This window comes from Capra hircus, chromosome 29 (genome assembly GCF_001704415.2).
Source record: "Capra hircus breed San Clemente chromosome 29, ASM170441v1, whole genome shotgun sequence".
NCBI lineage: Eukaryota > Metazoa > Chordata > Mammalia > Artiodactyla > Bovidae > Capra > Capra hircus.
The window spans coordinates 48537677-48561959 of NC_030836.1; the positions used below are offsets into that span (position 1 = coordinate 48537677).

General features: G+C 48.3%; 1 protein-coding gene across 6 annotated transcripts in view; it reads left to right on the forward strand.

Moving 5' to 3' along the window:
• PPFIA1 (PTPRF interacting protein alpha 1) overlaps nt 1–13754 on the forward strand; it is a 79790-nt gene extending 66036 nt beyond the window's left edge. For 3 of the 6 annotated variants that reach the window (XM_018043244.1, XM_018043247.1, XM_018043248.1), the window contains 7 exons: nt 5205–5380; nt 5468–5565; nt 7759–7934; nt 8605–8673; nt 9573–9738; nt 11604–11670; nt 12349–13754. In XM_018043244.1, coding sequence (XP_017898733.1) covers nt 5205–5380; nt 5468–5565; nt 7759–7934; nt 8605–8673; nt 9573–9738; nt 11604–11662 — 744 coding nt within the window. In that variant the 3' untranslated portion in view covers nt 11663–11670; nt 12349–13754. Of the gene's footprint in view, nt 1–442; nt 470–5204; nt 5381–5467; nt 5566–7758; nt 7935–8604; nt 8674–9572; nt 9739–11603; nt 11671–12348 lie in introns of all 6 variants that reach the window. The other 3 variants (XM_018043243.1, XM_018043245.1, XM_018043246.1) reach the window with 2 other exon arrangements.

Sequence of the window (24283 nt, forward strand, 5' to 3'; positions counted from 1 at the left end):
CGTTCTCGGCCCTTTTGTGGAAGCAGAAATGCCGCTCCACGTTCAGTTGCTGTGGATAAGTATCTCTGCTAGGTGTCAGTTACACGTATGGACGAGCCGTAGTTTGTCTTCTGCTGTTTGTGTCCTGGGGCGTTTCACTCGGGAGCCTTGCTCCCTGTAGGACGGGCTGGCTGCCGGCCTCCTTTCCGGGAGGCCAGGTTGAGCCCTGGGGGCTGGGTTCTCTTGCTGGGGCGCTTGGTGCGGGCGGGGGCGTCGGGGAGGGGCGCTGCTCTTTGCACGAGACGTGGGGTGGCGGCCTCTGCATGACTCCTGCCTGCTGCTCTGCCTCTGTGACCCTGTCTCTCCCAGTGCGGCTGCCCCCCCCAGTGTGAATGTGCTTGTGTCCCCCGCTCACCAGTACTAATGGTTCTGTTCTTTTGCATCCCTAACCACGTAACATCAGGAGGATGAGGAGGGAAGCTGGGCTCAGGTTGGAGACTTTCTGTAACGTATTCTTCACTATATGTACAGCAACAAAAAGAGCTGGAGGATGAGAGCTTGTAATTTTTCGTGACGTTTCCAGCATCTTGATTTAGTCAGAATACTGTTAATGGTTTGAAAGCATTAGCCAAAGCAAAGCGCGGGATTAAAGAGTACGTCTCATGGACAATTTTGAACACTTCTGGTGGTTAATCTCGTGGACAGAAATCACTTTATTTGACACATGCTCTTTCCTGCAAAGCCCCATGGCTTCGGCAGCTACTCGGGTGATGTGTTTCAGTCCCCAGTCGGGTAGGGCTAGTTACGAGATCAGTTAATGAGAAAATCGTGCTTTAATAAATTTCCAACACAAGAGTTGCCATAGAGACTCTGCCTCTGTCGGTATTGACTGTGGACTGTCCTAATCCTATGTGTTCCAGAGTCCTTCCTGCTGATGGGATTCTCAGAAACTGAGCCCACTCCTGCTTAATGTACATGTTGAATTTTTAGGTCCCCAGTTGAACGCAAAAACAAAAACTCGGTCACAACTGTTTTGCAACCTTGCTTTGAGACAGTTTGATTAAAAACAGTGACATTGCTCTGTGACTCGTTACAATTCAAAGTCTACCAGGTATGGGCGGGAGTTTCCCTGAGGGGGTCCCTAGTGGCAGTGCTGTGTATGGACCCTGAAAAGATAACCTGTGTAACCAAAAAAGCAAAGGAATTCTGAATCAGTTTTCCTGACTACAAGTTGACAGTTGAAACACCTGTTTCCCTCTATTTGGGCTTCTGAAGTAAAGTCAATTATATCACTTTTAACAGAAGAGGAAAGTAGATACAATGTGATTCTGTGAACTCCCTCACCCCTTGACTTAGGTATTCTGTGCCACTGCTCCAGATAAATGTCCTCATTAATTATTTAACCCAGTCAGTAATGACCGTCAGTGAATTTAAAAGAGCGCATTTCACAGTTACTTAAATATCAGTTTATTTTACACTAAGAGGCAGAACTTTGCCTGCATCATGGGAGTTAAACTGACGTATAAATTAAGCTGAGCGTTTGCTTTTTAATGGAAATGCAAACAAGGATGAGCCACGCCAATGACGCCAGAATTGGGACGTTTTGGTCTTCGGTGGAAGCAAGGGCCGCTTTCTGTGCGGCCGTCACAGGCAGAGGGTGCAGCGCGCATCTCCCCGGCGCTGGCGCACAGGGGCCTGCTCCTGAGCCAAGGGGAGGTTGGAGGCGGCCTCGGGCTCTCGGGAAGAAGACATCAAGGTGTGGGCAGAGCTTTCGATGCTTTCATCTAGCCAGTAGCATCTCCAGGTGTCTGCCCAGGACTGTGCTCCCCACAGGTGGTGCTGGGTTGGACAGCGTCCAAGACACCATCACTCTCACCTTGTTCAGAGCTCAGAAAACCGATTTGTGTTTGTGACCGTTTCAGTGGTGGAGAAATAGGCCCTGCAGAGTCTCTTCTGCCCCAAATGTCCTCTGATCATTGGCGAGCCCTGCCATGTGCTTTCTTCCCCCAGGCTGGGATGACAGCCCAGGAGATGTGGGTCTCCCTGGGACTGAGCCTGACCCTCCCTGAACTTATATTATCGACCACTGAAGTGTGAATAGAGTATATAATGAGTGAACGAAAATAAGGAGGCTTCTGCTTCCATGGAATTCTCTGCTTAGAAATGTCTTTGCATTTTGTGTCTATTTAAAAGTACATAATCAGCGAGTAGGAAAATAATACCAGATATTCATGCTATGAATGTCAGGCTTATGAGATGAGAGTTGCGATTGAAAGAGTGAAAGCGCATGATATTGTGATGATGTCTAAAAATGTTTCATGTTTTATTTCCACTCATGATTATTTATAGAAATCTATTTTCTGTTAGAAAGTTTTTTTTTTCCTATTAGAACGCAAGAGTTCTTGCTGGAGTTTGAGTGATTCCTTCTAGCTTTGTTGGTGTAAATAGTAGATTAGAGGCCATATTTTTGAGACAGAACATGGTGGTATCAAGAGGTATTATTTCCGAGGATCCCGTAATGTTCAGAATTCCTCGGAACGCGCCCTAGTCTCCTTGGACAGAAGAGCATCGCGTGCCTTCTGTGGCACATGTGCATATGCGTGTCACGTGTTTATCTTCACTGTGAAGACCTTGCACGTGTTCCGTTAGACCCATCCCTGAGCAGTTCATAGGTTCTGATGACATTATAGTAAAGGGTAGTCTTCACAATTTTAATTTCCGGTTTATTTGTAGTATTTAGAAGTACAGTGCATTTTTATATGTCGACCTCGAATCCTGCAACTTTTCTGAACTCACTCTCATGCTTGAAACTGTTTTGTCAATTCATTTTCCGTGTCAATCCTCAGGTCATCAGCAAACAGAGTTGTGTTGCTTTTTCAGTTCATGTGATTTTGATTTCTTTGTTTCTTGTCTTGTCGCAGTGGCTAGTTCAGTACAGAGCTGAATAGAAGCCACGAGAGCAGACCTCCTTGCTTTGCTCCTGGTCTTCGGGAGAAAGCACCATATGAAGTCAGCTCTGCCTTTCTGTAGATGGCGTTTATGAGGTTGAGGCAGTTGTCGTCCGTCCCTAGATTGCCAAGATTTCCGTATATCAATGATGAATATTCTCAGATGCCTTTTCTGGATCTTTTGAGGTGATACTGTGGTTTTTATTTTCAGCCTATTGATTTGGTGAATTTCACTGATTTTTTTCAAAGGTTGGCCCAACCTTATGTTCTTGGGATAAACCCTGCTTGCCATGATACCTTGTACTTTTAGTTGATTACTGATTTCCTGCTGTGTCATTAAGGAATTTTGCATCTGTGTCTTGTGAGGGATATTGATATTCTTGTAATATGTTTGTCTGGTTTGGGGTATCAAGAGAATTCTGGCCTCAGAATGAATTAGGTGTGTTTTCCTTCACTATTTTGGAATAGTTTGTGTATAATGAGCATTTTCTTCATAAACGCTTGTTAGGATTCACTAGTAAAGCCACTTAGCGTCGAGATTTTGCACGTGTGGATAGATAAGATTTCTAACTACAAATTCGAGTTTTAATAGATTCAGGTTATCCGTTTCTTAGTTCATGGCTGTCATAGGTTGTGTCTTTCAAGAAAGTAGGGTATTTTATGGAGAAGGAAATGGCAACCCACTCCAGTGTTCTTGCCTGGAGAATCCCACAGATGGGGGAGCCTGGTGGGCTGCCGTCTACGGGGTCACACAGAGTCGGACACGACTGAAGCGACTTAGCAGCAGCAGCAGGGCATTTTATCTAAGTTGCCTAAAGTTGTTACCCTGTGCTTTCAGTGCGTAGGATCTGTACTGATGTCCCCTCTTTCATTCTTGATATTGGTAGTTTATGTCTTCTCTTTTTTTCCTGATCACTCTGCTTATTCATTTTTATTGATATTTATGAAGAACCTGATTCTAGTTTTTTCGTTTCTCTGTTTTCTGTTTCATCGATTTTTGCTCTTCCATTTTCTTCTTTCTGCTTGCTGTGGATTTCATTTGTTTTTCTGTAAGTTGTTTAAGACAGAGTCTTAGATTATTGATTTACAATCTCTCTTCATTTGTGTAAGTATTTACTGTTATCAGGTTCCCTCCAGGTACTGATTTATCCTGTATATTCACTTTTACTCACTTCAAAATATTTCCCATTTCGCTTGCGATTTCTTCTTTGACACATGAATTGTTTAGAGATATGCTGATTTCCTGATGTTTGGGAGACTCCTGGATACCAGGGGTTTTTTAGTTTCTAACTTAATTCTGTTGAGATCAGAAAACATGGTTTGTATGATTTTTGTCACTGTAAGTCTGCAGAGATTTGTCTGTCTTTTGAAGAGTGTTCCATATGCCCTTGAAAAGAGTGTTACCGTGCTGCTGTTGGAGGGAGAGTTCTGTAAAATGTCAGTTAGGTCAAGGTGGTTGACAGTGCTGTTTAAGAGGGCTTCTCTGGTGGCCCAGATGGCAGTGCGGGAGACCAGGGTTTGATCCCTGGGTCGGGAAGATCCCCTGGAGAAGGACGTGGCCACCCACTCCAGTATTCTTGCCTGGAGAATTGTTTAAAGGCTTCTGTATCCTTCCTGACCTTGGTTGGCGGTCTGTTTTGGCTTCCTTGTTCAACAGTTATTGAGTAATTCAGAGGAAGATTGAGGTCCCTGCCTGTTACTGTGGGTTTGTCTATTTCTTCTTTCAGTCTATTTAGTTATTGTTTTCCTTGTCTCTTTTTTTTAAACCTGTTTTTTAATTCACTTAACTGACTTTGAAATTAGCAGATGTTTTGCTAAAAAAATTTAGAAAACAAAATGTTGAAAATAAAATTAAAGCCAGCCAGAGATAACTTTTAGTGAGTAGAGTTAGGTTGATCCTTCAAACTTGTTCATGAGTCGTGGCTATTCTTTGTTGATATATTATTATCATATATAAAAGCTGTTTCAGAAAATTAATGTGTAGTCAGTTACCGTTTTATCATGGTTTGGTAGATGGGTTAAATTTATTAATACAGATGAGTCATAGACTTTTAATGGTATAATTTCTTGTATAAAGTTTTGCCAGCAAATTTAAAAGGTAGCAAATAAAAGACCAAATTATTTTGAAGTTATGAGCAATAATGTTGTCTTTAGCTTAGCCTTTGAGAATATGTAATTGGTTAAAAATCCATTTTAAAGATGATTTAAATGGCCCTTGTGACTGCTTCCATGGGTTTTTTTTCCCCTGAATTGACCGTCCTTAATTATTGAAAGCAGACCCTCGCATACGGGGACATGAACCATGAGTGGATCGGCAACGAGTGGCTGCCCAGCCTGGGGCTCCCGCAGTACCGCAGCTATTTCATGGAGTGCCTTGTGGACGCGCGGATGCTGGACCACCTGACCAAGAAAGACCTCCGCGGGCAGCTGAAAATGGTCGACAGTTTTCACAGGTTGGGCGCTGCGTCGTGCTCACTAGTTGGCGGAGAGACGTTTGCCTGTGGCTAGGTCTAAATTTTTTCTTTTTCTCTTGGAAACAGAAACAGTTTCCAGTGTGGAATTATGTGCCTGCGAAGGTTGAATTATGACCGAAAAGAACTGGAAAGAAAAAGAGAAGAGAGCCAGAATGAACTGAAAGGCTAGTACAGTCCTATTTCTTGCTTCCCAGTGTATAAGCAGCCTCAGTGATTTCTTGTTTGAAAGAAAAATTCAGGAAATGGCTTTCTGTGGAGGAAACACACCTCACATCATTATGGAGGAGGGGGGATGGAAGGGAGTGTGTTTGAGATTGTCCTCTGTGGCCAGAGAACTTGCGCTCTGTCCTTGGGCTCACATCGGTCTGCAGGTTGTGTGTCTCGAGGTGAGAGCATCTCCCCACAACCCTAAAGATTTCCCTGTTGCTGGGCCACGTGCCCTGTTCTACTCGCGAATGCTGCTGCACGAGCCGAGAAGAGCAAGACCTGCTGTGCACGCAGTTAAGTGTGAAGAACGCTGCTCTGGCCTCTTGTCAAAGGGCTTGAGGCAGCTGGTTCTGTGTCCAGGCTGGAGGGAGTGGCCTTGAAGCTGGGTGGGAGCTTCTCAGCTGGGGAGGGACCGGGGCGGAGGCATTTCAGTTACCCTGCTGGTGGAGAGGGGCAGAGGGCTGTCCTTGAAGGCTTGCCCTGGGGGAGTGCCTCTAAGCCTGAGTACAATGGAGTTAAATAAGGTGTTAGCTGTAGGACTTCCCTGGTGATCCAGTGGGTTAGAATCATCTGCCTGCTAATGCAGGGGACATCAGTTCAGTCCCTGGTCTGGGAGGATCCCATAGGCCACAGGCGGATAAGCCCTCATGCCCTTGAGGCTGGGCTCCACAACAAGAGAAACCACCCAGTGCAAAGCCCGCCCATGATAACTGGAGAAAGTCTGCACACAGCAAAAAGACCCATCACAGCCAAAAATAAATAAAACAAATTTTCAAAAGGGATATTAGCCATTAAGCTCAGTGTGAGACGTCCCAGAATGTTCAGGAAATAGATCACTGAGAACAAGGTCAGTGATAGAGGATCACTGACAGTAACAAGACTCACTGAGCGAGTCCAGGCGCCTCGCAGGCTCCTTCATTTAGTCCTCGCTATAGCCCTGCGCGTGGAAGTGCTGTTTCCATCTCCAGTTTTTACAAGAAAGATAAAAACATGTTTGGAGAGATGGCCCATGTGAAGGATCGTCTAGGTGTGACTGAGTTCATTTGAATCACAAGAAAACCAGAAGCCAACATTTATAGTACCCGTCCCTTGACCCATACAAGGGCATTGGAATTGAGAGCTGTCTCTCTGTCTCGTTTGTTTTCTGAATCCATTTTAAACCTTTTTACACTTGACACACACTGTCTTTGAAAGTCATCGGTGATCAGCTGGATGTATTTGTACAGCGTGGCTATTTTTAGCACTCTGCTGCTGTTGCTGCTGCTGCTAAGTCGGTTCAGTCGTGTCCGACTCTGTGCGACCCCATAGATGGCAGCCCACCAGACTCTCCCATCCCTGGGATTCTCCAGGCAAGAACACTGGAGTGGGTTGCCATTTCCTTCTCCAATGCATGAAAGTGAACAGTGAAAGTAAAGTTGCTCAGTCCCTGTCCGACTCTTAGCGACCCCATGGACTGCAAGCCCACCAGGCTCCTCCCTCCATGGGATTTGCCAGGCGAGAGTACTGGAGTGGGGTGCCATTAGAGTAAATTTTGTAACTTATTACTTGACTTAACTAAGATCTTCCCCCCTCACACAAATCCCTCTAATATGCTGGACAATGTCTTTACGTTTCTCTCTTTTTAAAATGAGACAACAAAAATGACTTAAAAAAAAAAAAAAGCTTCAAGATTCTAAATGAGAGGTTTATGATGAATTGAGCAAGGTGTCCAGATATGGTACTGAGTCCTTTTTGTGACGTGAAAAAAGTACATCAACAAACACTCAAAAATAAAGGAAAAAAAGACACTCAAGTCTGTGTCTGAAACATGTTCGTGCCCGGTGCTCACGCACGTTCTTATGTGTCCCGTCCTGTCCGATCCCTGGAGCCCCATCCTCTGTTCCCTGGAAATGCACATAATCGCTTCATGTCTCTTGGACTCGCCTGAAGAATGAGTTCTAGTAGAACAGTCTCCATCAGGATGGAGAGGGGCCAGGACATCGTGTCTGAGCGCAGCAGGTCGGCTGCCTGCTGAGCCGTGTGCCCCGGCCCTTGGGAGGTCCTGGCTTTTGTCGAGAGCTGAGGGTCAGCATCACGTAGGACTCCTTCGCTGCAGCTGCACGAGGGGAGCACAGCTTTCTGAGGCTCCTTTCCAAACTCATTCCCTGCAGACGTGCTGGTTTGGAGCAACGACCGAGTGATCCGCTGGATCCTCTCCATTGGCCTCAAGGAATACGCGAACAACCTCGTTGAGAGCGGCGTGCACGGCGCGCTGCTGGCCTTGGACGAGACGTTTGACTTCAACGCGCTGGCCCTCTTGTTACAGATCCCCACGCAGAACACACAGGTGCGACCAGCCGGGCTCGGGCCCAGCGAGCGGGCCATCTCCCGATGCAGATGCCAGCTGGCTCCCCGACCGGAGACCAAACCTGACCCCTCAGACAGCTGGTACCCTCGTTGCTCCCCAAGTCCCTCTCGGGATAGTCCATAGTCAGAGATGCTTTGTGCCTCCGTGTTCGTGCCTGTCCACTTTTCATTCTCTGTTGGAAGCACGAGAGTCTTTCAGAAAATAAGGGGAATTTTGATTCAAGGCAGTGTGCCGTGAGAGTGACATGTACTCAGTTCTTACGTGGAAAGAGATGTCCTCTTTGTGTGCCAGATGAAGGTTTTATTAATCTTCCTTCTGGGGGTAATGGCCTTGTGTGGTTCTTTTTGACTCGTGGGCGCATTTGAGAATGAGGGGACTTTTGTTCTCCAGAAGGCTGTGTATCTTGTGTCAGTACCGTGATCTCTCCACCAGCACCAGCCCACAGGGCACACTTGGTGTGTAATTTCCAAGAGACCACGGCTCCCTCTTCTCAATACCCCCTCCAGAGACACCACGTTAAACCCCGACTTCAAACAATATCACAGTTGAGTTTTTTTTTGTAAGTCTTGGGTTAAAAAACAATGGTGATGTGCTGACTTTCGAGTAAGATTGTAGACAGTTTCAGGATGCTGTTTCTTCATAATTTCAGGCTCGTGCTGTCTTGGAAAGAGAGTTCAACAACCTCTTGGTCATGGGAACCGACAGAAGGTTCGATGAAGTAAGTGTTCAGCTTGATAATTTTTCAAGTTGCCTTAATGTAAATTATTTTGTTATACTTGTGTGAGCCATGTAGTCATGGTGTCTCTTCTAAATATGGAGATAAACTAACTTTACGAGGTAAGCTTTGCTCTTAAAAATTTATCAACAAATGAGTCATTAGAAAACTCGTGTCTTCAGTAAGATACAGGGTGAGTTAGTTTTTGTTTCGGGGTGGTTTTTTTTTTTGCTATGTAAGTTTTAGTCCCCCTCAAAAATATTTTTTATATTAAAACATTGGTTTTCACTTAGGAATGGTGTCTGTGAGTTGTGTTTTGGAGAGCAACTGGATGGCCTGACCCTGTTCCAGGGCCCGTGTGCTAGGGGGCTGTTTCATAAGTGTATTGAAAACGCACAGAATGTTAATTTCCCCTTAGGCACAACCGTGACTTGTTCACTCCCGCACTATAGTTCTTCTCTTCATTGGACCTTAAGGAGACTTGAGTTTGACAAGGAGAATCGGACACCTGAAGATGCATCCATTAGCCTGTCCCAGCGTGAGACAGAACTGGTTACAGCTTGAAACTGTTTCCAGGGCAAATGACAGCGTATTGCATTATATAGCAAGGGGCAATTTCTCCAGGATGAGCAGTGAGACCTGCTGACTGTCAGGGGGATCGTCCGCCCGGGCAGCCGAGGCGGTCCAGCCAGAGCCTGGCACGCGTGTTACCCCACCCTGTGCCACACTCCGCTGTTCCCAGTTTGGGCAAATCAGTCAGTCACACACGGTTATCACAAACGAGTCAAATACACATGGACAAAAGTGCAGTAGCAAACTCGGCCATTTTAAAGGGCTGGTGGCTTTTTTTTTTTTCCCTTTGTTTTAAAATCTGTCATATTTTTTGTCCTGTTATTTCCCAGGACGATGATAAAAGCTTTAGGAGAGCACCTTCTTGGAGGAAAAAATTCAGGCCAAAGGATGTCCGTGGCTTAGCTGCTGGGTCCGCGGAGACGCTGCCTGCGAACTTCCGGGTCCCGTCCTCTCTGTCCTCGCCCTCGGTGCAGCCCAGGAAGGTGCAGCCAGACGGTAGGTGGCTGGTGGGGCAGTGGGTGCGGCCTGGGCCAGAACGCTGACGAGCTGGAAGGGCCTCCTGCCCAGGTTACCGGGCTCTTCAATGCATGCCCGAGGGTCCGTGTTCGCCAGTGAATCCTAACATCTGTTTAGAAATGTTTAACAGTCGTGCTTTTTTTTTTCTTCCTCAAGTTCTTGTCTGGTTGAATATTAGCGTATTCTTCCAACTAATAAAACTGAGACTTGTGTATATTCTCAGAGCATTAGATTGACACCCGTGCTTGTAGAGATGCGTGTGTGGCCGGCAGCGCTCAAGAGCTCTTCCATAAAACAGTAGGGTCGCTCTCAGGCCATACCAGTCATCCCTCAGCAACTCTCCACGCTGGGAGGATGGCCGAGTCCACTCTAAGTGACAGCAGCGTCCACCTTCCCGCCCTCTCCCCGTCCCCACCATTGTCCGTCCCTTGCACACTGTCAGTCGATGGGGCGGAGGAAGAAGGTGAGGCCCACAGAGGTCCTCCCCCGAGTTTGGCCGGGCCGTAAATACACTGGCCAGGCAGTTGTGCTTTCAAACCTAGCTCTGGTTTTGCCTCTGACAGCCTCTCTGCCAGAGAACGCCGCTAGTTCAGGCTGGGTGCTCAGGGCTGCTGTGTTCCCACTTGATGGCCAGACGGCCGGGGCCGGGTTCAGGCTCTGTGGCTCCGGAGGCGCCTTGTGCACACCACCCCCCAGTGTCCTATCCGTGACGGGGTGACTCGGGCTCCTTCCTCCCTGGCCGGGTTCCCAGAGGGAGTGTGCGCTCACCCCGTGGGAGCGGGCCTGGAGGGTCTCTGTGGTGCCGTTTTTTCCTGTTAGTAGCCCTTCCCGTGAGTAGATTCATAAGCTTTGCTCTTACTTGTCCCCACAGAGCAAAGTACATTCAGGTAAAGCCTTTGCTGAGCTGGGCACTTTCGGTGAGCGGGCTCACAGGGAAGCTGCGTTGTCTTGTCGCCAGAATTCAATGATACGCTTAACCAGGGCTGGGGGAGGCCCAGTGACTCTCTCCTTTTCTAAACAGCATTTTTCTTCCAAGGAGCATGCAGCTCCTTTTTACAAATCTTAACTGTAGCCTAGCTTTCAGTCGATTGAAGAGTCTTAAGTGCTTGCTTTTTTATTTCGCATTCTCATTATAAATCCAACATTTCCCTGTCAGATGCACACAGTGACGTTGACATTAGAGTTTGGATAAATTGAAAACAATTCTAGAAAGAGTTGTTGGGAATGTAATATATGGGAGCTGACCTTTACAAGCTCCGTGAGATAGGCAGGGCATAAACTGTAGCTGGGTGGTTCCCGTGGCTTCTGCGTTGGCCGTGCAGCAGGTCTAGGGGCTCTTAGACTCAGAGGGTTCAGACCGGTGAGCTGCTCCATCAGCAGCCCCGAGTCTTCAGCCCTCTCTGGAGCCCTGGCCCGAGACTCATCAGATGTACTCCTGCTGGGCCCAGGGGAAGATGGAAAATGTTGAATTGGGAGCAGCGGGTTTCTGCTAGGAGGTTATGGCGATTTCTTATTCAACTTGGAGCGGAGGCTGGGGCTGACCCTGAGTCAGTGGTGCCATTTCCGAGGGCGGCTGAGACTGAGTTTCCGCTTTCTTAGAGCAGCCCCGTCCTCCGCCCTCCCTGAGGCCGCCTGGGGAAGAGCAGCCCGGCCCCCAGGACAGCAGAGCACGGGGCTCCAGGCTCGCTCTCCCCAGCTCGCCCACCCTCTAGAAGTTTCCCTAGACCCTTGTAGGAGTGGGCGCTGCTGTAGGTGTGAGTGTGTGTGTCCTCGTGCCCCGTGTGACGTTCCATGACTAACCGCACGCTGTGTTTGCACGCTTCCTCCCGTGTTCGTGGGACCAGGCAGCGTGGCGGGAACGCAGAGGCTGGATTCCGCCACAGTCAGGACTTACTCCTGCTGAGCTTCGGGGTGAGTACAGGGCGGCCTGGCCCGTGGGGTGCGGAGGCCTCGCCCTGGCAGTGAAGGGTCGGCGGGTCTCCGGAGGTCGGGCCCAGGAGAGCCCTCAGCGGCAGAGGACGTGACCGCGGCGCCCGGCTGCCTCCGCAGTGGTCAGAGCACGTCCCTCGGTCCCGTGCGCGAGGGTGTCCCTCCCGCGGCGGCAGTGCTGCCGGCCATGCCCTGCGTGCACGCTCTCGGAGGGAACCCAGAGCGTCAGGGTTTGCGAGGCTGCCCTGCCCTGGGCCTCTCCCTCCGCAGGGACAGAAGGGCACCAGCGTCTGGGGCTCGGCCACCGGTGAGGGGCCACCTCCCTTACAGGTGCTGCTCTGGGTGGTCCTCTGGTGGGTCCGGCCCGGGGGCCCAGCCCTGCTCGAGCCGCTCTGAGGGCAGGAGGCTGTCTGCTTTGTCCTGTTCATGTCTCAGCTAGAAAGCTGGATTGGGGTTTAGTTTTTTTTAGCAGCAGCTTTTAGCTATATGTCAGAATAAAGTCAGCCACAGAGTTCTCTCCTTGATCTGCTTGGTCCTCCATATTTCTCTGAATCCTCAAAGCCCCTGATCCCAGAATGGGGTGGGGTGGGGGGTTCTGTAGGGGCAGGGGCTCGGGCACCAGCCGTCCCAGGCCTGACTCGTCCGTGTGTCTGTCTCCAGTGTACCCGCACTACTTCTACAGATGATCCTACAGCGTCCAGGACACGACAGAGACTACGTTTTGAACTCGATGGAATCTTTAATCTGTTCATACTTGTTATATGGACCCGAAGATATTTTATTACAGAGTTTTTAATTAGTGAAAAAATTCATGAATACCATAGAGAAAATATTTTAGAATTTAATGTTTCTTATATTTATGTAAACTTATGACTTCATTTATATAGTTACTTACTTTTTCTTGTATATCCAGGCTATAAATATCCTTTCAGATCAACTCGTGTTCTGATACCTGATTTTAGTCTTTCAAATGAATGTACTGTAATGCTTGTATGTATAAATCCTATGAACAAATATAGGGCTTTTGTAAATGATGCATTTATTGTAATTATTCTTGTTTAATCTTTAAATGATAAACCATGAGAGAAGGGGTTTTGCTGCGATTGTAAAATCATCGTGACACGGTGTGCATTTTCCTTCCCGAATGTAACCGAGCTCTCCAACAATCACTCTGAAATGAGCGAACTTAATTTCAACCAGTTGCTGTTGTATTTTAACGACTGACCTAAACTGTACTTTTTCTAGCAAGAAATGCTTTTTCTCTGCAGCGTGAAGAGATTTAAAAGTACTGGGTGTTAAATGTGAGCTTCTAATCAAATTTGGGCTGAAAGGATGACTGGAAGAAAACTATGAAAATCTCTCCCGTAACCTAGTCTCCATGGACCCGGATCCCTCGTCTTCAGTGACTGGCAGAAGCCATGAGCTGGGGAAGAGAGACTTGGCGGGGGTGGGGAGGGTGGGGCCTGGGCACCCACCACCCGCCATGCCCGCCCTCCCTGCCCTCCTCCTGGGAGGCAGGGTCAAGGGCGCCTACTCTGTGAGGACCAATCGTGGCGCCCTGTACCCGCTGCAGAGCTGGTGCGCCGGGCGTGAAGCCGCTGCACCCCCGGCAGACAGCGTGGTGCAGCTCTGACAGAGGCCTTATGCTTCTCACGTGAATCGCCTTTTTACACCTGTTTGTAGACGCGTTTAAAGAGTGGACCTAGGCGTGCATTTTTAGATTTTGATGACATAGCCGTTTTGGATTGTATAAGTAGCAAATGTAACTTTTACTTTTTCAGCGGCACATTAAAAAAGCCAGCAAGAGATGCGTTCAGATCATGGTGCATTATTTATTATGCAGCTGATATCTCGGTGGACGGAGACAGCGTCTCTCTTCCCATGTGGGTCCCGCCTTTAATTTACTTGTATAATTCATTGTTACCGTTCTGTTTTTCTATCAATCTTTTGTGAACTTCCTGAATATGTAACAAAGTATGTACAGTCTACTTTTGAACTATTTTTATCACAGTATTATTTATTGCTTTCTTTCAATAAAGTACTGAAGCAAAGTTTCCCACTGCCAATCAGGAGTGCCGAGGGTGAGCTGTATTCTCACTGAGGACAGACCAGAGCTGGTAATGGGAGCCCGTGTCACCACGTGGGCCTTCTGTTAAGAGAAACGATGGAGAGAATGGAAAGGCTAGAAGACGGAAGCATAGGTGTCCCCAGAGCACGACCGACGGGGTGTGGATGCCCCTGGCTCCAGAGACAAGAGGCTCCATCACTTCAGCATCTGCGGGGACAGGGCCCCTCTGCTGCTGAGGCGCGGGCGGCGGGCCGAGGGTGGGGACAGAGTGCAGGCGTGAAGCCTCACCGTGGGTCCCAGGGTGGGGTGGCCCGAGTGATGCACTGGGGAGTGTGCGTGTGCACGCATGTGTGTGGGAGCTTTTTATGTTAAGTCGACAGTTTTATTATTCATACATCCATAGAAACAAGAATGTAGCAAGGGGAGGTGGGAGGGAGATTCAAGAGAGAGGACACACGTACACCTGTGGCTAATTCATGTTGATGTATGGCAGAAATCAAACCAATATTGTAAAGCAGTTATCCTTCAGTGAAAAAGAACATAGCAAGGTGGTCAGGAGAGTAGGGAAAAAAGATTTCTCATAGAAATTTATAATCTCCCACTATCATCAGACCTTCCCCCCAGCATCAGGCCCTCCCCCAGCATCAGACCCTAGTCCAGCAGCAGACCCTAGTCCAGCATCAGGCCCTCCCCCCAGCATCAGGCCCTCCCCCAGCATCAGCCCCTAGTCCAGCAGCAGCCCCTCCCCCAGCATCAGCCCCTCCCCGGCATCAGGCGCCCCCCCCAGCATGAGCTGTGGCAGCCCCAGCTGTCTGACGCTCCTGAGCGCACTCACGCAGCCCCAGGGCAGCAGGAACAGTAGCTCTTGCAGGAGATGCGTTTTGAGGAATCGCCTGCAGAGCAGCCGCAGCTGGGGTCTGTTTGAGGCCGAGGAGAGGCAAAGAGGAGGCACTTGTGCAGGGGGCAGTGGAGGCTGTGGGCGCGTCCCCTGCTCTGCTTCCTCCCCGTGGGGGCTTTGCTCTCCTGCTCTTCACACGTGGTCACTCACGGGCCCCAGGGCTGTGTCCTTCCAGATTCACAGTCTCCTTGACATCTCAAGCCAAGTCCTGAGTCGTGTCCCAGTCCGACGTGGCAGAGGGCTGGGAACACCCAGGCTCAAGGGCTGAAAGGATCCCAGGGGGACAGCCGGGCCTCAGCGGGTGGCGGGCAGGGGATGAGGGTGGCCGCCCACCGAGGGCCCTGCAGCAGCCCTGGAAGGAGAGCCGCGATGCCTTGGCTCATCCGGGATGTTGCCCAGCCTGGCACTCGGAGAGGTCACCGCCAGCAGCTCTGAGGACACAGGAAGCCCGGTGAGTGATACCACCCCACTTGGCCATGTGTGTGGGCACTGCTGACCATGGTCTCGGTTTTCATTCTGGTTCCAGCTGTCCCTCCAAGGGCTGACGGGCTCCCCTTCTGAATGGCACAGATGCTTTCTTTGCGCAGATGAACGCATCCCTGCTTGTTTCTGTCGGCCCTGTTGTCGGTCGTCCGCGTGTTTCCCTCTTTACGGGCTGTGCTTGCTGATCTTCCAGTTTAACGTAGGGGCAGCCCTTATTTTCTGCATTTCCTAGTTCTCAGGGTTCACACGTGCTTTCCAGGTGGCGCTAGCAGTAAAGATCCTGCCTGCCAGTGCAGCAGATAACGAGACACGTGGGTTCGATCCTTGGGTCGAGAAGATGTCCTGGAGGAGGGCATGGCAACGCACTCCAGTGTTCTTGCCTGGAGAGTCCCATGGACAGAGCATCTAGTGGGCTGCAGTCCCCAGGTTGCAAAGAGTCCGACATGACTGAAGCAAGTTAGCACACACACAGGTTTCAGTTCAGTCGCACAGTCGTGTCCAACTCTGCCACCCCATGGACTGGAGCATTCCAGGCTTCCCTGTCCTTCACCATCTCCTGGAGTTTGCTCAGACTCATGTCCATTGAATCAGTGGTGCCATCCAACCATCTCATCCTGTCACCCCCATTTCCACCTGCCCTCAGTCTTTCCCAGCATCAGGGTCTTTTGCAATGAGTCAGGTCTTCTCAAGTGGCCAAAGTATTGGAGCTTCAGCTTCAGCATCGGTCCTTCCAGTGAATATTCAGAGTTGATCTCCTTGCAGTTCAAGGGACTCTCAAGAATCTTCTCCAGCACCACAGTTCGAAAGCATCAGTTCTTCAGCGCTCAGCCTTTGTTGTGGTCCAACTCTCACATCTGTACATGACTACTGGAAAAACCATAGCTTTGACTAGACGGACCTTTGTCAGCAAAGTGATGTCTCTGCTTTTTAATATGCTGTCTACGATTGTCATAATTTTTCTTCCAAGGAGCAAGCATCTTTTAATGTCATGGCTGCAGTCACCATCTGCAGAGATTTTGGAGCCCAGGAGAATAGTCTCTCACTGTTCGCATGGTTTCCTCATCTATTTGGCATGAAGTGATGGGACCAGATGCCACAATCTTAGTTTTTTGAATGTTGAGTGTAAAGCCAGCTTTTCCACTCTCCTCTTTCACCTTCATCAAGAGGCTCTTCCTCTTCGCTTTTTGCCATAAGGGTGGTGTCATCTGCGTATCTGAGGTTATTGCTATTTCTCCCAGCAATCTTGATTCCAGCTTGAGCTTCATCCAGCCTAGCATTTCTCGTGATGTACTCAGCATATAAGTTAAACAAGCAGGGTGACAATATACAACCTATCACACTCCTTTCCCAATTTGAACCAGTCTGTTTTTCCATGTCCAGTTCTAACTATTGCTTCTTGACCCACATACAAGAAGTTTCTCAGGAGGCAGGTAAGATGGTCTGGTATTCCCATCTCTTTAAGAATTTAGAGGATTTCAATTTCACGCAGGGTTTAACAAGTGTGAAATTTAAAACCATGGAGTGTCTGTCTCATCTTACATTTCCCTTTTTGCCTGACCAGAGCCAAGAAAGCCTTGAGTATCTGAAAGCTTCTGGAAACAGTCATCCATGATTCATGAGCTGCAGGTGTTTTATTACAACTTGATTCACTGATTCCACTTATGCCTTAAAAATATGTCTGTTGAGAAATTCTGAACGAAAGCACTAAGGAGATGTTACTGTAGATTTGCTTTTCTAAGAACGCTCGTCAGCCACATATCTTAGGCCTGCTCCACTCACGGCCAGTGCCCAGGACTTCCCCACCATGGAGATGGGAGGGGACTCACACTGCGGTCCAGGTGCGGTCCCGTTAAAAAACTTCTCACTGTTAAAACCTATGTTAGGCTACTATTTCCTCCTAAGTGCTGCCTATAAGTTTCTCTACATTTCACATCATGCATTTTTGAGGTCTGTTGTTTCTTTAGTTGCTAAGTTGTGTCTGACTCTTTGTGACCCCATGGACTGTAGCCTGCCAGGCCCTCCTGTCCTTCTCCAGGCAAGAATACTGGAGTGGGTTGCCGTTTCCTTCTCCAGTGACCCTTCCCGACACAGGGATGGAACTTGATTCTCCTGCATTGGCAGGCGGATTCTTAACCGCTGAGCCACCAGGGAAGCCCATATTTGAGGTCACTGTGGTTTTGGTTTTTGATCTTTGCCTTTTGCTAACTAAGTCCTCACTTCTCCCGGAATGGGTTTCAGGGTATCAAGAAGGGCCCACCCTCCCTGTAATCTTGGCAGGCAGGCAGGTGCGGGTCCACAGCTACTGTCTAGCCTCCCACTCACTCGCCCTTCAGTACATTTCTGAATGTCTCAAACCCTTTTGTCTCTTACGCTTCCTTGGCCTCATCCCTTGGTGAGAATGAGTAGCCGGTGACTTTGCTGTTTCATGTCCAGGGCTCAGCGGGGCACCTTTTCAAGGCCTGTGGTCCAGGCCAGCGCTGTGTGCAGCCTGATATGCAGCGCGCACGCCCAGTGGGGAAGGGAGCAGGGCCCAGTCCTGGCGGAGGTTCGAGGGGAGAATCTGTTCTCTCTTCTTCCAGCGTTTCCTCTCCTCTTATCTGTCTTCATGTGGCCTATCCCCTGCATGTCTTATCTTCTGTCTCCTAGAAGAAGGCTCGTCATTGGCCCACCCCGGTAATCCCAGAGCCTTCTCTTCATTCCGTCTACAAAGACCACTTTTCCAAATTAATGCACATCCACAGGTTCCAGAGATTTGCACCTTGAAGTGTCTTTGTGGGGCCACGACCGTGTGAAATTCTGGAGGGGACCCTGCCCTAGAGATCCTGGGATGGGTAGGACTGGCCCCTCCCAGGGACCCCCTCTGGTGGGGACCGGGACTCATCCCGTGAAGGGCGCTGTGAGAGCAGGGGCCGGGGGCTGGGACTCAAGGGGAAGGAGCTTCCAGAACACTCACTACGAGGACGTGCTGGGTGTGGCAGAGACCAGCCAGGAAGAACGCGGAAAATGCTCTAAATACACAAACTGACCCTTTGCATGCCGACAGGTTTGACTGGTAGGAGAGTTCATCTTTCAACTTGAGTGTGCAGAGCAACACAAGCTGCGAAGGGAGACAGGGAGCCGGGGCTGATCTGCCCTTTGATAGAGTGATTTGGGGACTCCCCTGGTGGTCCGGGGGTTCGGACTCTTGGCGCTTTCACTTCTGAAGCTGGAGTTCAACCCCCTGGTCCGGGAGCTAAAGTTCTACCGCCTGTATGGCGCAGCCAAAAATGTTACAAAACAAATCAGATACAAAATAGAATTAAGGATTTCCACAAGCCAGTGGCACAGACGAAAGTTTTTTTTAATGAAATAAAATGTTATTTTAAAATGAAAACAATGTAACTGAGGGATTGTAGTATTACATAACCTATAGGGCCTAAGAGATCTTAGTGGTCAATTCTCCAACACCTTATCTGCCTGTTAAAGTTTTATTTAATCAAAGTAATAGCATGTATGTCACTTAAAGTAAAACACCAATGACCCCACTCTCTTGCTTCAGCTTCCCTGGTCCGTGTGCAGCTGGGTTAACTATTTCCTTTGCTTGCTTCCTTACCTCTAAATAATCTGTGCTTAACGTGGCCTCTTGAGTCACAATTTTCAAATTCACAATTTTCCTTTTTTATTTTTCAAAAAATATTTGGGGCTGCCCTGGTGGTCCAGTGGGTATGAATCCGCCTGCCAATGCAGGGGTCACGGGTTCAGTCCCTGGCCCAGGGAGATCCCACATGCCGACAGACAGCTAAGCCCATGAGCCGCGCCTGCTGAGCCCATGTGCTGTAACTACCCTAGCCCTAAAGCCTATGCTTCGCAACAGGGGAAACCACCGCAACTCGAGGAAGCCTATGAGCGGCAACAAAGACCTAGCGTGGCCGAAATAAGTAGAATTAACTTTTAAAGTTTTGTCTCATTGTTTATTTGACGGCGCCAGGTCTTAATTGCAGCATGTGGGACCCAGTTCCCTAACCAGGGCTCCGGCATTGGCATCATGGAGACTTACCCACCAGACCCCTAGCAAAGTCCCTACACCAGTTTAAACTTTGCCTATTGCCAACACTTTATGGTAGATGGAAACTGTAGCACTCCTATGCCCACGCCCCCAGCCTACCAACACAGTTAAATCGAATTTGTTGGTCAAATCCATGTTCACTGTTTCCATGAATAAGGCTATAAATTTTATTTATTGCCAAGTCAAGTGGATTACCGTGATTACCACAAAACAAAGGCGTGTGGTAAGACTGTATTCCGAGGTATTTACAGATGAAATAATACAGTGCCTGGCGTTTGCTTTACAATAATCTTGAGGCAGGGATAGGTCAGGATACAGACCAAACAAAACTGACTGTGTGGGTGGATAATTGTCAAAGATGGGTGATAGATTCATGAGGGTTTATTATATTACTCTATTTTTGCATTTGTGTGAAATGTTTTATAATAGCAAGAATTTTAAATTTTGGGGACGCTCTCCGGGTGATGAACTGTCTCAGTCTGGACTAGATGTCTGGAAATTGCTTTTGGCCCTCACTTTAGAGCATAATTTAGCCCAGTATTAAAGGTTTATCTGCAACCCACAGTGGAAAACATTTTATACCACAGCTCAGCATGTACACACACATTTCATCAATCCTACTGTGACCATTTATTTCACATTTCTTACCCATGAAGTCAGGTCGTGTCTTACAAACAATGACATCATCTTAGTATGTGGGACTTGCCTGGTGGTCCAGTGTTTAAGAGTCCATGCTTCTGACACAGGGGACACAGGTTCTATCCTTGGTCGGGGAACTAAGACCCCACATGTCTTATTTGTTGCTCAGTTGCTAAGTCGTGTCTGACTCTTTGTGACCCCATGGACTGCAGTGTACCAGGCTCCTCTGTCCTTCACTCTCTCCTGGAGTTTGCTCCAATTTATTTCCACTGAGTCATGCTATCCAACCATCTCAATTCTCTGCCACTCCCTTCTCCTTTGGCTTTCAATCTTTCCCAGCAACAGGATCTTTTCCAGTGAGTTGGCTCTTTGCATCAGGTGGCCAGTGTACTGGAGCTTCAGCTTCAGCTTCAGCATCAGTCCTTCCAATGAATCAGTTCAGTTGCTCGGTCGTGTCCGACTCTTTGCAACCCCATGGACTGCAGCATGCTAGTGAATATTCAGGATTGATTTCCTTTAGGATCGACTGGTTTGCTCTCCTTGCAGTCCAGGGGTCTCCCAAGAGTTCTCTAGCACCACAATTTGAAAGCAACAATTCTTTGGTTCATCTTGAAGCATGGCCAAAAAAATAAATAAATAAATAAAGGAAAGAAACACAGTGTACGACAAAAGGCCAGCAAGGCTGCAGATGCTATCTCCTCTCATGGAGAGGTGGAGTCTTAATCCTTCCTCCACCCCCGACCCCTCAAGCCTGGGCTGGCCTGTGACTTACCTGGTTGACCAAAACAACGTAGCAGGTGGGATGTTCAGGGACCTCTGGGGCAAGGTCAGCAGAAGCCTTGCAGAAACCAGCCACCAAGTAAGAAGTGCAACTTACCCAGGACCACTGGGATGTAAGGAAGCCCCAGCTGGCCGCATGGAGCACTGTGGAGAGTGAGAGTCCCGGACGCTCCTGCCAGCCTGTGGGGAGCGGAGACGCCACGCTGGACATCCCTGTTCCTGCAGACATGACGGGGAGAAGAAATGAGGGGCTCACCCAGCAGCCAGAGCCCAGGCTCCTGACACGCGGCCCCAGTCAGTTCATCCAGCGAGAGCCGACCGTCCCGGCCGAGGCTTCAGTGGGTCAAGAGCCATGCCCTGTTGCTGCTGTGTGCCCTCAGTTACTCAGTCACGTCCGACTCTTTGCGACCCCATGGACTGTAGCCCGCCAGGCTCCTCTGTCCATGGGATTCTCCAGGCAAGAGTCCTGGACTGGGATGCCATGACCTCCTCCAGGAGATCTTCCTGACCCAGGGATCAAACCTGCCTGTCTTGCGTCTCCTGCAATGGCAGGCAGATTCTTTGCCACTGAGCCACAAGTCTCCCCTGAGCTTTCCAAATTCCCGAACCATGAAGTTTCAGCATACAATGGTGGTTGTTTTCCACTATGAACTTTTGGAATGCCTCATTACACAGCGATAGATAATTGGAACTATTTTGTATGAAATGAACTCATATTTTCTGTGCTGCCGTCTTATATACATTTTTATGCTGTTTTCCTCCCCCAGAAAATTGATTTCATAATTCCCTAAAAGATCACCATCTGCTCTCTTATCTGTTGCTTTGTAAAAATCCACCCCAAAACAGCAATAAAAAAGGTGATCTCTTGTTTCTCTTGATTCGGGGACTGGCAGTCTGGGTGGTTCTCCTGCCCGTCTTCCCTGGAACCACTCATGTGATGGCAGTCACCTGACAGCCCTTCTGGGGCTGGAAAGTCCAAGACGGCCTCAGTCAAGAGAGAGCTGGCGCTGGCTTCTGGCTGGAAGGCCTGGATTCTCATCCTGTGGCAGCTCTTTCACTCCAGAAGGCTATGTTGGACTTCTTCACAGCAACGTTGTCTCGGGTTCCAAGGTTCCAAGACCAGAAGTAGCAAGGCATTGCGAGGGCTGGATCCTTAATGCCGTATTTAGAATCCATACAAGGGGACTTCCCTGGCGATCCAGTGGTTAAGACTACATGGTTTCACTGCTGGGGGCATGAATCTGATCCCTGTTTAGGGAATCTGATCCCTGTTTGGGGAAGAGCTCTGCATCTTCAACTTGACTGTTGTTTAGTTGCTCAGTGGTATCTGACTCTTTGTGACTCCATGGACTGCAGCACGCCAGGCTTCTGTGTCCTTCACTGACTCCTGGAACTTGCTCAGACTCATGTCCATTGAGTTCATGATGCCACCCAACAATCTCGCCCTCTGTCGTCCCCTTCTCCTCCTGCCTTCAGTCTTTCTCAGCATCAGGGTTTTTTCCAGTGAGTCAGGTCTTCGCATCAGGCGGCCAAAGTATTGGAGCTTCAGTTCCAGCATCAGTCCTTTCAATGTATATTCAGGGCTGATTTCCTTTAGCATTGACTGGTTGGATCTCCTTGCAGTTCAAAGGACTCTCAAGAGTCTTCTCCAGCACCACAGTTCAAAAGCATCAGTTCTTCAGTGCTCAGTCATTTTTATGATCTAACTCTCAGATCTGTACCTAACTACTAGAAAAACTATAGCTTTGACTAGATGGACCTTTGTTAGCAAAGTGATGTCTCTGCTTTTTAATGTGCTGTCTAGGTTTGTCACCGCTATCCTTCCAAGGAACAAGTATCTTTTAATTTCATGGCTGTAGTCACTGTCTGCAGTGATTTTGGAGTCCGTGGAAATCTGCCAGTGTTTCCACTTTTTCCTCTTCTATTTGCCATGAAGTGATGGGCTCTTAGCCTTTTGAATTTTGAGTTTTAAGCCAGCTTTTTCAATCTCCTCATCCACCCTCATCAAGAGGCTCTTTAGTTCCTCTTTGCTTTCTGCCATTAGAGTGGTATTATCTGCATTTCTGAGGTTGTTGATATTTCTCCCTGCAATCTTGATTCCAGCTTGTGATTCATTCAGCCCAGCATTTCGCATGAGGTACTCTGCATAGAAGTTAAATAAGCAGGGTGACTATGTACAGCCTTGTTGTACTTGTTTCCCAATTTTGAACCAGTCAGTTGTTCCATGTCTGGTTCTAATAATTTCCTTAGGGTTGGTGAATTTGCCAGACAGCTCAGAGAACTCGGGCAAACATGTTGCCTACTAGATCACAGGTTGATTTTTAAAGGTTATAAACTTAGGATCTGCCAGATGGAAGAGAGGCACAGGGCAAGGTGTGAGGAGGGGTTCAGAGCTCCCATGCTGTCTGAGCACCACTCTCCCCAAATCTGCATGTGTTCACCAAACCGGAAGTTCTCAGAACCCATCCTTGTGGGTCTTTATGGAGGGCTCATCACACACTCATGATTGGTCAACTCATTGGCCATTGGTGATGAATTCAAACCATAGTCCTTCTCTTTTCCCCTCCCCAGGGCTCAAGGTTGGGACTGAATTTCCAGCTCTCTAATCACATAGAAGGTTGTCCTGGCAACCAGCCCCATCCTTAGGTGCTTTCCAAAGTAACCTCATTCATGCAACAAGAGACACTTTGTTCCTCACTCTGCGGAGGAACTGAAGGAAGTTCAGTGCAGCAGGAGTGTGGTGACACAGCGGGGCAGTGGGTGAGATGGAGCCAGGTCATGCAGAAAGTGGGAGGGCACTGCAAGGACCGTGGTCTTTTTTCTCAAAGAAATGGGGGGATTTCCCTGGTGGTCCACAGGCTAAGACTCTGCGCTACCAATACAGGGGGCCTGAGTTCGATCCCTGGTCAGGGAACTAGATTCCGCATGCTGAAATTAAAAAAAAAAAAAAAAGATCCTGCATACTGCAATGAACATCAGTGATCCTCCTTGCAGCAAGTAAAACCCAGAGCAGCCAAATAAGTAAATATTAAAAAAATCAAATAAGTGGGAAGTCCTTGGAGGAGATTGAGCAGGGGGGAGAAATCACACAGTTTGTATTGTAATGAAATCCCTCGGGCTGCTAAGTTGAGAGTGAATGGGAAGAGGGCCAGGTAGGAGCCTAGGATGGACAATTCAGGCAAACTGGTGGTGGCAAGGAAGATGGAGAGAAGTGAGTAGACACAAGATACGTTTATAAAGTTAAATTGTCAGGTTTGAGGATGGACAGGGGGTATGGGGTGGGGAAGGTGATGTCAGAGGTGAAAGGATAATTTTTTGAAAGATAAAATCATGATTTTCTACATACATAAAATGGATGCATATCAAAGATTTTATCTCACTTAATAATAAATGAAGCACTAAGATGCTACAGCTCGTCCAAAGAAGTGAAGGGAGTGCTGAAATGAGTTTGCAAAACAACGGTCTATCCATAGGGCAATGTCAGTTGTATTTTACTGGACACAGCTAATTGGCCTTTCTATGGACAAGAATTATTTGCATTGCTGTCTGTTTTCTACAGGTTAACTTCTGCCTCTATGAAGGAGTGGAATAATCTAGGCAGGCAAAATTTTTTTTATTTTAAAGGCACATATCCTAAAGAATCATGATTATCAGAGCCTTCAGTGTTCTCTTAAAAGAATAT